The 14,414-nt window shown below is 24.3% G+C and overlaps 1 protein-coding gene across 1 annotated transcript in view; it reads left to right on the top strand.

The window, feature by feature from the left end:
• LOC105362078 (uncharacterized) overlaps window positions 1–10,299 on the top strand; it is a 30,665-nt gene extending 20,366 nt beyond the window's left edge. Inside the window, exons 4-11 of the mRNA XM_011499408.1 lie at window positions 697–806; window positions 1,577–1,699; window positions 1,788–1,940; window positions 3,077–3,252; window positions 3,526–3,825; window positions 4,469–4,659; window positions 5,268–5,456; window positions 9,684–10,299. Coding sequence (XP_011497710.1) covers window positions 697–806; window positions 1,577–1,699; window positions 1,788–1,940; window positions 3,077–3,252; window positions 3,526–3,825; window positions 4,469–4,659; window positions 5,268–5,456; window positions 9,684–9,920 — 1,479 coding nt within the window. The 3' untranslated portion in view covers window positions 9,921–10,299. The remainder of the gene's footprint in view (window positions 1–696; window positions 807–1,576; window positions 1,700–1,787; window positions 1,941–3,076; window positions 3,253–3,525; window positions 3,826–4,468; window positions 4,660–5,267; window positions 5,457–9,683) is intronic.
• Window positions 10,300–14,414: the final 4,115 nt, after the last annotated feature.

Below are 14,414 nucleotides of genomic sequence, written 5' to 3'. Positions count from 1 at the left end.
AACTTAAGAGTGTAATGACATTTAATTTTATACGAGATTATTGAACAATGAATTCACGCGGACCGGAAGACAAAATAAATAATCGATCAATTCAAATAAATGGTTTATTTTAAAATTAAATATCCAACATTTTATATCAGACTTTAGAAATAAGAGTTAAAATGAAGTGAATACGATGAGAAATAAACATAAAATTATGATAAGAGTATTTAAATAATTACTTATTTTTATTGTGGTGCATCAACTCGACATTACAATCTCTAAGAAAAAAAACGTATGTACAGAACACAGTGCGTAGAAAAACATTTGACTTTCGTTAGACTTTGTAGGTTGATCCAAAAATATATGGGGCGTCATGAAATTCTTAAACAGTTCTTTACTATTTCGCTACTTTAGAGTTCAGCCTGTTTTTTTTTATTTTCCGCATCTCTTTTAATACGATAAATTTCACAAGAACCATGGCTTTCTATACTGGAGCAGTATTGGAGCTTATTTTCGGACTGAGATTTAGCCGCCAAAAACTTGTCATGCGTATAGCAACAATAAGTTTTCTTATTCGTATTTATAAAAAGGTTATATATATGTACACACTTGAGAACGGTTTTTTAAATTACAGTTTTAATATTTTATAAAATGACAATATAAGACTATCTTATAAAATAAAATAAAAGACAAAATAAAAATTTTTTTTATTAGGGAAGTACGAGACTTAAAGAGCCACTGAAAATAGAAGAAATTGGTTTTACTTTCTTGCCGTACTCGGTATTCTTGGATTATATCAACGGTCTTGGATCAACAAAATTTGCGTATGTGTTATTACTTTTAAAGCAAATGTTTAATAAATCATACTACTTTGATATGGTAAAAATTTTATTTTTATATTTACATAGATTATAATTAATTATTAATTTAATGAACTAAATAATGGAATGGACGAGTATCTTCTAAATATTTAAAATTTATTTTTTAATTAATAGTCTTATCATTTTTATAGATTAATTAATTTTAATTCAAAATAAGTTTTGATTTTAATAGTTAGAGATTATTCAAGAATATCTATTATTGTAAAATACATCATCTTATATGAAATAATTAATAATTTTTATATTTTTCTATTCTTTACTTTTTAAAATTATGCTTAATCAAGAGTTTAAGAAAATATCTTTATTTATAAAATATTTTACAGTATCTGTAAATAAGATTTAATTTATATGCCCTATTTTATAAAGGTTGAACTCCTTTTTATGTGTTCTTAATCATAAATTTTAATTTAATTATAAAATATATTAGTCAAAACGGTAAAGGCAAAATATTTATTTGACTTAGATAATGTTTATAAATATAATAATATACTTATTTGAAAAATAGCTTTAATTTGAAATTCATCTAAATATATTTTGTTTATGCTTTCAAAGAAATTTCAGTATTTTTTTATAATATGTATTATGTTAATGATTAAAATATATTTATTTTCATATAAAACTATTGATACTCTATGCTCATGTAAGACTTTACATATAATAAAATTGAAAAATACTATAAATAAAGCATCATTAATGATAATGAAATATTACAGACCAGGAACGTACAACTTATTTAAACACAATTGCAATAACTTTAGCGATGAAGTTAGTCATTTTCTTGTAGGTACAGGCATACCTAAATATATATTAGATCTCCCAGAAGAAATATTACAAACGTAAGTATACGATTAATTAAAAAAACAATCAATGATTTACAAAATTGAGACTGTACCAAATTAGTTTTCGAAAATATTGAATTTTTAGATCCCTCGGACAAACTCTCATTCCATTAATAGAAGATTTAACGAAGAGTGCTGCTGTTGTTTTTACAAATGGTAGACGCTTTGTCAATACAATAATAAATCGAGAAGATTCACCAGAATTACAAGCACTGAATAGTCAAATCGAGCAGGCTAGGTAATTATATTTGCAATATTAAAAAATTAACATTAATTTTCATTGAATTTAATTATTTCTAATTTTCAGCAAGATATTTGATATATTTCGTACTATGTTGAGTAAATTATTGTACTGAGTATTATGTTGAGTAAATTAATGATAATTGTTACATTGAAAATTTTAGTAGGAATAAATATTAATACATATTTAAAATGATTTAGTACATACTTTATAGAATATTTTAATTGATTTTACATTAATTTTACAGTTTAATTTTGGTATTTTAAAAATGAAATTCCATACATACATATTATACAATTAATAACAGTGGCATGATAATGTAAATAAATTCTTCAATAAATAAAAAAAAAACAAAAAAAATGGTAGATAGTTATAATATTATTAATGAATTTTAAAATTAGCAATAATATTTAGTAATTTTGAATTGTAATCAGTGATTTTTATGAGATTAATTATCATTAAGATATTTGAAAAATTAATTTCTATGATTTCCTTGATTATTGAATTATTGATTGATTTGAATAATTAATTCCTAAGATTCAAAATTTTGTAAACGAAGATTAGATTTTAAAAACTGATATAATAATACTTTTTGTTAATTATACGTTTGCAATTATAAATTTATTGTTATAATTGGGAGCTAACTAATTGATCTTTAAAAGTTTATTATTTTGCAATATAAATTTCATTCTTTTTTATTATAGCACCTTGGATAATAGAAGTATATTGAAAGGAATTTTTTAAATAAAATTATTAATAATGAAGAAATTCCAACAACAATTAGAAATGATGTATTTTATTAATATTAAAATAAAAAGATCTATCACATCTTAATTACGGAATGACATTAGAGATAATATATTTTTTGATTATACAAGAATATGTTTTAAATAAAACATTGTAATTAGTAATATAAGATAATTAATCAGAAAATTATTTTTTGTATTTTAATCTACATGGATTTTACACACACACGCGCGCGCGCACACAAAACACACGCATACATACACACCTAAATATTATTCAAATACTTCACTACTATGTGTAAGGAATTATATAGTAATGTAATTTACACATAAAATTAATTATGAATTTTTAATACCCTTCATATTATAATAAACATAATGTTTTAGGCTTACTTCTATTGCCTTAGAAGAAAAAAGAAACGTTATAAACGAGAAGCTTGCAAAAAAAGAACGAAAGAAGAAAAAGAAGGATAAAAAAAAGAAAGATAAAAATAGTCGAGAAAGTGGAAGTGAAAGCAATAGCACAGGTTCAACTAATTGGTTAGAAATGGCAGAACAAGACAGTAAGCTATTATTGTATATTGTTATTATTATAAGCTATTTTATATTGTCTTATTATAAAATTAGAATGATTAAGTTGAATTGTCATTTGTTTCAATACAGTTTCAATTTTTAATATTATATATATGATTCTGAGATCGAATTGTAAAATTTATCAACACATTAGACTGCTTTGTTGCTATTAAATAATTAATATACTGAGCAAGTGATATCGAACGATATTAATAATATATATGAAAGATATAAATAATTATGTTGTATTTGGCGCGCTGCAGGTACCTTGGTAGAGCCGCCGAGCCATGCAAATGGTGACGGTGCGGAAGTGCTCCCATCCGAGAGGATTCTGCAGATGGAGGCTGAGGAAAAACGGGAGGTCGAGGAGATAAAGCGGCAGCGAGATCCGCCGATAGTTTTTAGAGATATTAAAGATGCTAAAGCAGAGTTTGAGTCATTGAGAATCCTGTTGCAAAGTAAGCTCAATGATAGTGAAATGTTGAGTATCGATGAGTTGCATCAGTACGTTCTGGAGAACGAAGGCTCATGGGCTCTTGGCGACAACTTTCTTAATTTCGTTGGTAAGCTTATTGTTTTCCATATTATTACCTTATTTTTCCTTATATTCCTTATTGAAAAAGTAGTTGTGTTTACATTAAAATCGAGCATTATTTAGAAGTACATTCAAATCTTTATTATTTTCGTATGTTTATTGACTTGACAATGTTATTTATTAGTAGTTTCAAGATTTGTTATTAGAATCAGCAAATGATCTAAATAACGTGATTAACATATGTATTACATTAATAAATAATAAAAGAGGTATTATTCTTTCCTTGTAATCTACAAATTTACTTTTTATTCAATTAATATAGTTACGAGGTCCGTTGAAAATTTTTATTTCAATTATAATAGCAATTTTAATCAATTATAACATAACAGAAATTAATATGCTATAATTCAATTTGTCTTTATTTTTATAAACAATAACTTTATCGAACATTACAAATATTCATTTTACATATTCATTAAATTAATGAAATCAAATGAGAAAGTGAATATAAATGAGTTACAGACTTATTTTTGTTTTAATAATTAACAATTTGTAACAAATTCATATACAGTAGATAAATATATAATTAGTTCGGATGTTTCGAGTTTATGGGTTATATAACTTAAATAAATCATAATATTATTCGACTTATAATTGAAATTTTCTTATAGGAAGAGTGTTCTACGATAAGTCTCTTGACAGTGCAGCTCGAGTGTGTTTGCTTAATATCTTAGCCATTGCTGCATTGAAGGACGATGTTATTTTATTGCTTCACCAAGACAGAAAAGATCATACTATAATGAATTTTGCATACGACATCGATCGTCATCCTGTAGAAGAGCAGTTGCCGCTTGCTCAATTCGTAAGAGATTAGAAAAAATTATACATTTATAATAAGCGATTAAATGAAAGAAACTGTAGGTAAATATGAAATAAGACAAAAATTTTTATTCGGTTATTGTAAAATTTCTACACTCATTAAAAATAAAAATTTACTTATAATTTATTATTTTTTCCTATTATACTAGATGAAATTATGTTACAGAAAGAAAATTTGAAAATTTTCTCATATAGAAATATAATTTCTACAGTTGAAGTTATTTTCAATTATTGATTTAAGTTATTGTTCTAATAAATGTATATTTTGTTTGCATCCATAATGCTAAAATTTAAATAAATAAAAAATTTGGTTAAATTCTATATATTTTTAGATACTTAAAAGTTCATTATAATTAAACAATTAATAAAAATGAGCAAATCAATGTAATGTTATAAAAGCTGCAAAATGTTCTACAAAATCGGTTTGATTCTTTTGTTTTCATATTTAATATTAATAATATCGATAATCACGTATCGGTTTTAAATATTTAAATGTTGTATTTACTATTTGCATTGTATGATTGTATCAGGGCGTGTATCTAAATTAAGAGGCTACGGATAACAATTAATAATTATTTCAATTTTAACCAGATCGCAAATTTGTTCGACAACCTCAGTAGTTCGGAATGGTTGATGTATATTTCGGAGTGGCAGCACAAAAACCAGGGAATCAGCAACATCCGAGTGACAACTAAGGTGGCCGTCCATTCGCTTCTGTCAGATTGTGAGGATCTGCAAATGCGTGGCAGCGCCATAATCCATAATCTTGCATGCAAGGAGGTAAAAACTGTGGTCTGTATCTTCTCTCTCTCTCTCTCTCTCTCTCTCTCTTTCTCTCTCTCGTTCTCCCCCATCTTCCTCTCACTCTCCCCCCTTTTCTCCGCGGTAGGTGTAAGCTACTAACTAATAGTTCTTCTCTTCATTTTAAAAAGTACGAATAAAATTAAGTATGTAACATGGCTTTGCAAATCGTAAAAAATAAATAACGAATATTAAATGTTAGGTAAATGGTTTACGAATTTTAGCTATGAAATTGGAAAGTTACAATATTCGGTTTATATATCGTATATAAAAGTTACGATATTATTGTTGTTCAATAAGTACGGCAGACTGGTCAATCTAGAAATATTCTTTTTATAAATTATAATTATTGGTTGAGTAAGAAATTAAATGATTTATTTATACGAAAAAATGTTTTATTTGGATATAGATTAAACCATAAAATGTGACGGTACTGCTTCAAGTGTTGTGAGTCTTGTATTCAATTATGTTAAAGTTTTTCAAAGTTTTTGAATCAATCTATCGATATATATATAACTATGTAAAAATTTATAATAAAGTGCTTTAATAAGGGCAAAAAAGATAGCAGAATCTTAAAGCATTGTACCAAAAACAGTTTATTATTTTAGTTTATAATTGTAAAGCCTAACAGTTGTATGTTTAGAACTTAGTCATATTTCAATATATAATTTTTTGTGTTGATTAAAATAATATCTGCTGAATGATTTTATATATATATTATTTTTCAAAGAAAATATTATATTTAAAAGCTCATCTATTTCATCGGAACGTATATTTTAAAATAGTGATATTTTAGATTTTTTATCGATGTTTTAGAATTTACTATTATTATGATTAGACAACTAATCATAAAACTTATATTATTAGAAATGCTGCCTTTATAACTGATGTATTTATCTCTAATTTAAGTGTTCTTTAAACTACTGTAACATATATGTGATGAAATTATTGTATACATGTGCGCATGTATGCATGTATTATGTATGTGCTATTTATCTATATGCGTGTATATGTTTATGCATGCATGTGACATTAGTGTCTTTATTAGTCTGCGCGTGTATGTAGGGATGTGTGAGTATAGAGATAATTCAATCGACGATTGTTTGCACGAAATACTAAGATATATGTGTTATTTTATAATCCATAAATTATATTATATTATATAATAATGATGTTTAATAATTGAAATTAATTTAGCTTCTTATGTTTTTATATATAATACACCCAAACAATGCATTTCATAGTCAGATTATACATGAAACAGAATTCTTTAACTTAATCGATTGAGAGTTCAGATATTAGATTTAATATAAATTATATTAATTAGTTTACCTCCTTATGAAATAATGCTTGACATAATTTTACGTTGGCCTATAATAATTATGTATACAAAGTAAAAATAATAATTTGCAATTTACATAGATACATCAATTTAATTAGAAGTTTTACTTAACACAATATTACTTACAAATATTACACGTTATTTTTACAATTGTTTTCAACTATTTAAATGTTATTAATATTTTCTTTACTTTTTTAATATGAATTATAATTTCAATATTTGAATTGAAAATTCAACTGCTAAAGCTAAAATAACAAACTTCAATTTCTTTTTTCACAAAGGGTAATGTCACTTTAGCGACTTAAAAATTGTCTAATTTAAAAATTTTTTTTTATATTGTAAAAATCAAAAGGAATGAATCTTTTTGGTATATTATTATATATATATTTATAAAAGTATCTAAAATAGTAGATTAATAATTTGTTTATAAATGAGCACTCAAGTACAAGGTATTCTGGGACTGAAAATATTTTATAATTTATATAGAAGAAAAAAACAATAAAATTCATTACTTGCATAATATGGCACACACTTAAATAATGCGAATAATAAATTTTACGCTTTTAGAATATTGCCTTAAATACTAATTTTAATTTTCAATTAAAGATTCATAAACAAAAGTCTGTAAATAAAAAAAGAATAATTTACATCTTACATAAAAGTATTAGTTAAATTTAGTTTGCAATATCTACAACATATTTGATTTCCTAATTATATTCTTACTTCTATTTCTGTTTTAGCTTATTTTATTTATAATTGACATCGTGTTGCGACCCTTGTACACAGTTGAAAATCACAAGACAGTTTGCTCATAAGAATGTTAAGAATTTTGGTCTTATCGTGATGTTGTAAATATTCTTAAAATGCATGTTTATTTAAAAATTCATTTTTAAATATACCAGCACTAATGTATCCTACCGAATGTCTATATTATATCTGTAAGATATTATTTTTGACGCGATGGACCAAATATTTGCATTAACGTATGATTTACTGATTTCTACGTTATCACATAAGTAATAATTCAAATTACTGTTATCGCTTATTATTTTATTAAAAAAGTTTTAATCGGGCGGCTACTTTCATATTATGGCTTTCCATTCATCGACAATTACAAAATCTAACTATCTACATTTTAGTTATTTCATCAATTAATTGCTCTTTAGATAAATTAATAATTAGGGTAAATAAATAACAAAAATCAATAACATTGATTGTTAGGGTTAATTTCTCTTTAACTTTTGTTTTCAAATTTTAAGAATTCGCACCTCCATCTTTTAATGTGTTGGAGACATTTTTTTATTTTAACTTTGTAAAGTTGTTAAAGATTTTTATAAAAAATTGTATTTTAAAAACTATTCAACATCGACAAATTGTTTATTATGTATGTTTTATAAAGATATAATTTTTTTATTTCGCCTTTTAAGTACGAGACACGCTGCATTATAAATACTTTAGATTTTGACAGTATCAGATTGCTAATATTCTTGTAATTAAAACTTGAAAAAAATTCTTTTTCTTTAATGCACTTTTAAAATTTATTAAGACCATCAGTTTGACGGAAATACGAAACATTGATTTTTTGAACATTCTAGAGTGGCACTACCCTTAAATTTTCATCATTTAATTGAACGAATATTGACTCATTGTTTTAAAAAGTGAATTAGCAGATACTTCTTTAGGAGATTGCTCCGATTTATCTTTTCAGAAAATGAGCAAAATCAAAAGTCTTCGGCAGCTTTTACCAAAAGGCAGTATTTCCAAGGTACTTTCCCGCTCTTTTTTAGGGTAGATGTTAACAATCATTTAATTGTGTACTGACTATTTATATTATTGGTAAACAATGTAGTTATTTATTAAATTTTTAAATTATACTGTTTAATGTAACTTATAAGTTTTATGACTCTCTGAAGTTCATTATATGTATATATAATATATATAATGTATGTAAAATCTAGAAGTCATTATAATTCATATATATTCAAGAAGACTAGTTTTTTTTTAAATGCAAATTACATTATGTACGTACCGTTGAAATAATGAACTTGGATAATGATTATAAATAAATGAAAAAATTAAATTTTTCAGTAATTTTAGTTGTCTAATAAAATACGCGATTATGATGATTAAACATTAATTAAATGTAAATATCTACAATGATAATAATTTATAGATGCATATTTTAATATAGTTTATAGACATATAGTTGATAAGAACTTATATTTAGATAAATTCAGATATTATTCGTTTTTTCTATATATAAATCAATTATTATATGTTTAAACAGAAAGAGGCTTAACTTTTATCGGTATATGTTTATCGATTAATTATTTATGCATTTTTGGCTTTTAATGCGCATATTTTGATTAAATTATTGGATGTTCGACTATAAATTAAAAATCTATATTATCAAAGTTATATTTAAAAACTTCTTAATTTATATATAATTTATAAAAAGAAATTTATAATTGTAAGTTATATATTGCAAATGCAAAAAACATACGCTTATAATAAAATAGTATTAATAAAGCATAGCATTTGCAATACACAAATAGAAAATAATATAAAAATTATTTTCTTATAATTATTTGCAATTGTTATGAAAGGAAATTTTCGTGTATATATTTGTTAAAAGAAGACAATGAAAGTAACTATTTTTTTTTTACATCTGTAGATGGAATATAGAAAACTATAAATAATAGGAAGTGTCTTAAAAAGTATATATGGTTTTGACGAATTATGTAAGAATCGAGCCCCGTAAAAATTGAGAATATAATAGAGCAGAATATATTTTTCAAATACAAGGAATAATTTAAATAAAAAGAATAACTTAGTAAGCTTAATGAGGATCGTGATATTTTTAGGTTTTCGATGACGTAGCCGTGGAGTTAACGATGGCATTACTCCAATACTTCAAAAGTAGTCTCGCAGAGGAGCAACTTTACTCCTGTATGAAATCCTTGGCGCGTTTCACGCAAATAAGCGGACAGGAAGTGCCACAGCTTATACAAATGATTGGTCCCGAGCCAGCGAAATTCCGTGGCTGCTCGCAAAGGATCGACGAGCTCATCGACGAGATCAACAAGAAGCTCCGCGTTTAATAGTTGCGATCCTCTTTATCAGCTCATAGTTTCTCACCAGCTTTTTATTTATAAATAAGGTATATCGTGAAGGGAGTAGTGAACTCAGAATGGCAATCAGTTTATGCTTAATGCTTGAAAAAATTTTCCATTTGTGATGGCACCCATCGCGAGAGAAAAATAATCATTAAAAAGAAATAATAAGTTCAAGCGATCGAATGAATTATCGTTGTAAAAATTTGTGAAATCAAGTAATTTATGGAATCGGTGAAAAAAGGTCTTCTTTTTTAGGCAGAGAATTTATTATGGTGCTCTGAAAATTATTGTTGATGATGAAAAGAGTATGATGTGCTTGTAGAAAATTTTTTAATCAATTACTATAATTTTTGATGATAAAGAGCAATGTTTGGTTTCTTTTATATAGATTAATATTTTATCGCATAGTTTATAATAATAATAATCGAATAAATATCGTACCTTCAAAAACAATTCTTTCTATAATTTAAATTTAAATTACAACTTGACATAACCGAGTGTAGATTTTTTTCATTAGTATTGCTTAGTATGTTAGAGCCTTTTGATTTATTGTGAACGTTAATGTACTTCACTAAATGAAAGCTATTTTTTTGCAACAAAAGCAAATATTCTTTTATTAGAAAAATGAATCATTTATGTGATGATATATTATTAATAATGAAGATATCCTAGATATTTGATGATTCTTTTATTAGATTAAACTTTTTATTAAAATTTTTATTCATAATAAATCGTTGAAAGAGATACAATTACGTTCAGTGTTATTTCTAAAAATGATTAGTTTCATTTTTTTTTTCAAAATTCAAGATTTTTTTTTTCTTTTTTCTACTGTTTTTTAAATAAATTTTAGAGTATTAAAGTAAGAATCTATATGAATGTTTTTTTTATGAATAAAGTCATATTTATCAATTGAAATTTTTAAAATTATTCTTTAAATTGAATTTTTCAAACAGATTCTATTTTTATATAAGTAGTTGTGAAAGGGATAACAAACTATTAAAATCTCACCTGTGAACGGAGATGTTATTCCGCCAATTCTTTTCACTTTGAAATTGTAATCAGTAAATAAATAAAAGAAAGTGAGGAAAATTTGATATCTGGGATACATTCATAAAATATTTTGCGTTATAAATTTTAGCAAATAAACTTATTTCATATTAATTTATAAAATATTAGGAAAAAAAAAATTAAATGTATGACATTAAATAAACTAATTTTATTCATAAACAAGCACTTACGTATTATTATACAAGAATATTTTTTTAATAAAATATTTACAATTAGCAATTAATTAAAAACTAGAATATTAATACAAATACAATTACGTAATTAAATTATGATATACTCAGATAAAATCTGAGTACTGGCTTATGCAGGAATTCTTGCAATGTTACCGAAGTAGTGGTATTTTATTTGACGAAGATGCCTATAAGATTACATTATAACGTATGCTGAATTGTTTACATTTATAAATAATTATTTATTACACTTAATATAATTTTCACTCGTCAAAGTAGCGTATGTTTATAATGTTAATTTTGTTTACTTCGGTATTCATAGATTTTACTTACTCTTTTATCAACTATCATTAAGCGTGTGTAACAGATAGTCTCAAGTCATACATGATTAAATAATCAGACAGAAAATGGTATCAAAGTAGAGCTCGGGTATTTAATCGACATTGACACATTATTAAAAAAGAGTTTGCATTTTACAAGGCTAAACGGTAGTAAGTTATAGATTAATTAACTGCGCATCAACCTAGCATGTTAATTATTTTGTAATATATGTATGGTCAATCTGGATTATTATGACTTAACATTTACTTCCAAAGGTATATATAGTTTTTTTATGAATAAAATCTTAATAAAATTAGTAATAAAAACTTAAAATAGAAGAAAACACTTTCAATAAAGAAAAAGCCAGTGACCGGGGATATTTGACACACTGCGTAGTTATATATATATATATATATATATATATATATATCTACAATAAAGGTGTTGTCTATTATTGAATATTACTTTTTTGTACTCGTTTTACGTTATACATTGTTTTGACTACATTTATTATAGAGATTGTTTACCAATACTAATTATTGAAAATTTTATAAAGTATTGTTTTGTAAAAATCGTTATGTTTATTCATATTTATCTTATTATAAAATTGGCAATGATCCTATCAACCAATTAAATTACGATGACGAGTACAGTTAACCTTTTTTTTCAGAAGTATGTTTGCATTGTATAAAAATGTATTATACTACTTAAGAATTGTTGATGCGTATTACTGTTCATCAGGTCAGATTTATCGAAGATCTAATTAATATTATGAATAAAGATTATTCAAATTAATTAATTAATAATTACACTATTTATTTATAAATAATTCTTCGTTGCCGAATCTTATTTTATATTTATTGTTTACTAAATTTCTTTTTTTAAATATATGTTGTTAATTTTTTATTGTTTTAATTTTTTGAAATACAATGCAGTACAAATATTAATTTATTTGATTAATATTCATTGTACGTATATATTTTATTTATATATTCAGAGTATGTTTAACTTTTCTTACTGTATAAACTAAGTATAAATAAAATAATCTTTGTCTATATATTATATGGTTGTTTTATTTTAAAATCTATAAAATTGAAAAAAATTTTATTTATGAAAGAATATTCATATATCATTAAAATACATTTAGTAAAAATGAAAAATATTTTTATTTCAACTAATATTCAGAATTAATACTACTTAATAATTAATACTAATTAATTATAACAATTTTATCGTTTTATCGTTTCATACTTGTCGGTATAATTATTTGTTTGTTAGACAATTTTATATAAATTTATTATATTCTAAGTTTCTTATTTATTTGTTTATGAATATTAACAGTTAATATAATTAAATCTTAAAGTAAAATTAATGTAATTATTATGACAGATTCACAGACGATAGGGAACCATTAATTTCTAATTAAATCTCGTATTAATTCTTATAATTTCATTAGATATTCGGTTATATATACGAAATGACGTTTTTTAAATCATTTATTGTATAAATACATTTAATGTAGTTTTTATAAAAATTGTAAAAAATATATATAATGTATTATGCCTAAATCGTCTAAATTTCATAATTAATATGCTGTATTCTTATCAATTATTACACATTCGTTATATTTTTTCTTATTTTTATTTCAATTAATTAATTTAATTAAATTTTTGACATTTTGCATTTGAAATTTAAAAAATATTTTACTTTAATGTTTTACAAAATTTGTTTTAAATCAATGATATCTTAATAAAAATAACGTTGAAAGAGATCTTCAATATAATTATAATAATATTTAATTTATTATATTGTATTCGTTAGACTATTTGTTCTCTCGATCTAGATGAATAATAAAATGTAGTTACACTTCAAATTTGTAAGATTTCCGTCTTTTATTTTTAATATAATATTTCTGCTTAAGATAATGCATGATCTAAATATAAATTGAACAAAATAAAGCTATGTATTATATTTATTAGAGATTTTTATTAAACAAGTAGCAATGAAATTTTCAAGTTAAGTTATGATCACCATTAGAAAAAATATATTTTTGTTTATAAAGTAATTTATTAAACATGCTAGTATTGTTTCCAAATAAGAAATGATAGCAATCAGCAATGAATATAATAATTATTACTTCTTATATATTAAAGTTTGTAAATGTATAATCTATACAAATATATAATTGTAAATATATAATAAATGTCTATATAAAACCATATAAATGATGCAATTATGAAGAAGTTAAGTTTGCTTTTAAATTATATCACATTTTTACAAGATTTTTTTCGAGCTCTTTAAATAACTTTATTTATAAGCCTTAAGGAATTTGTGTATTACGAGTCAGAATATTTCAACACCATAGACAAAATTAATTTTTATCTAGTTAAAATCCAAAAGTTATATGCATATAAAGTTCTAATGCAATGTTTATTAAATTATACATGTTCATCACGGAATTGTGAAGATTCCACCAACATAGGCATTGACTTGTTTATCATACCTACATATTCGGTAATATTACTTCTAAGCAGTCAGTAATCATTCGGAATGAAGCTTAATGCAAGAACGTTTATTTCATTCCACCTACATAAAAACTCGTGTAACCGAATGTCGGCCTCGTTGAAACAGGCTCTCGGCAACCGAATTATTGCAACGCGTGCGAAGCTCTCTGTCTTATCTGCATAAGCTCGCGAGTATGTCAATATGTACTCGTTATTCGGAAGAAGCACGTCAAGCGTAATGTATTATTACGACATACAATTATGTCTCGAGAATATTTAAGCTGACGATTGATAAGGGGGGGAGGGGCGAACATGAAGTGAAATAGAGTAAGCTGGAGAGATATTGAGATAGATAGATAAGAGAGGGAGCGAGGGAGGGAGAGAGAAAGAGAGAGAGAGATAATTGTAATGGAGTG

This window comes from Ceratosolen solmsi, unplaced genomic scaffold, assembly GCF_000503995.2.
Source record: "Ceratosolen solmsi marchali unplaced genomic scaffold, CerSol_1.0 scaffold35, whole genome shotgun sequence".
In the NCBI taxonomy this organism is placed as follows: domain Eukaryota; kingdom Metazoa; phylum Arthropoda; class Insecta; order Hymenoptera; family Agaonidae; genus Ceratosolen; species Ceratosolen solmsi.
Note: the sequence above shows the minus strand (reverse complement) of the source record. Positions and strands in the feature narration are given on the sequence as shown.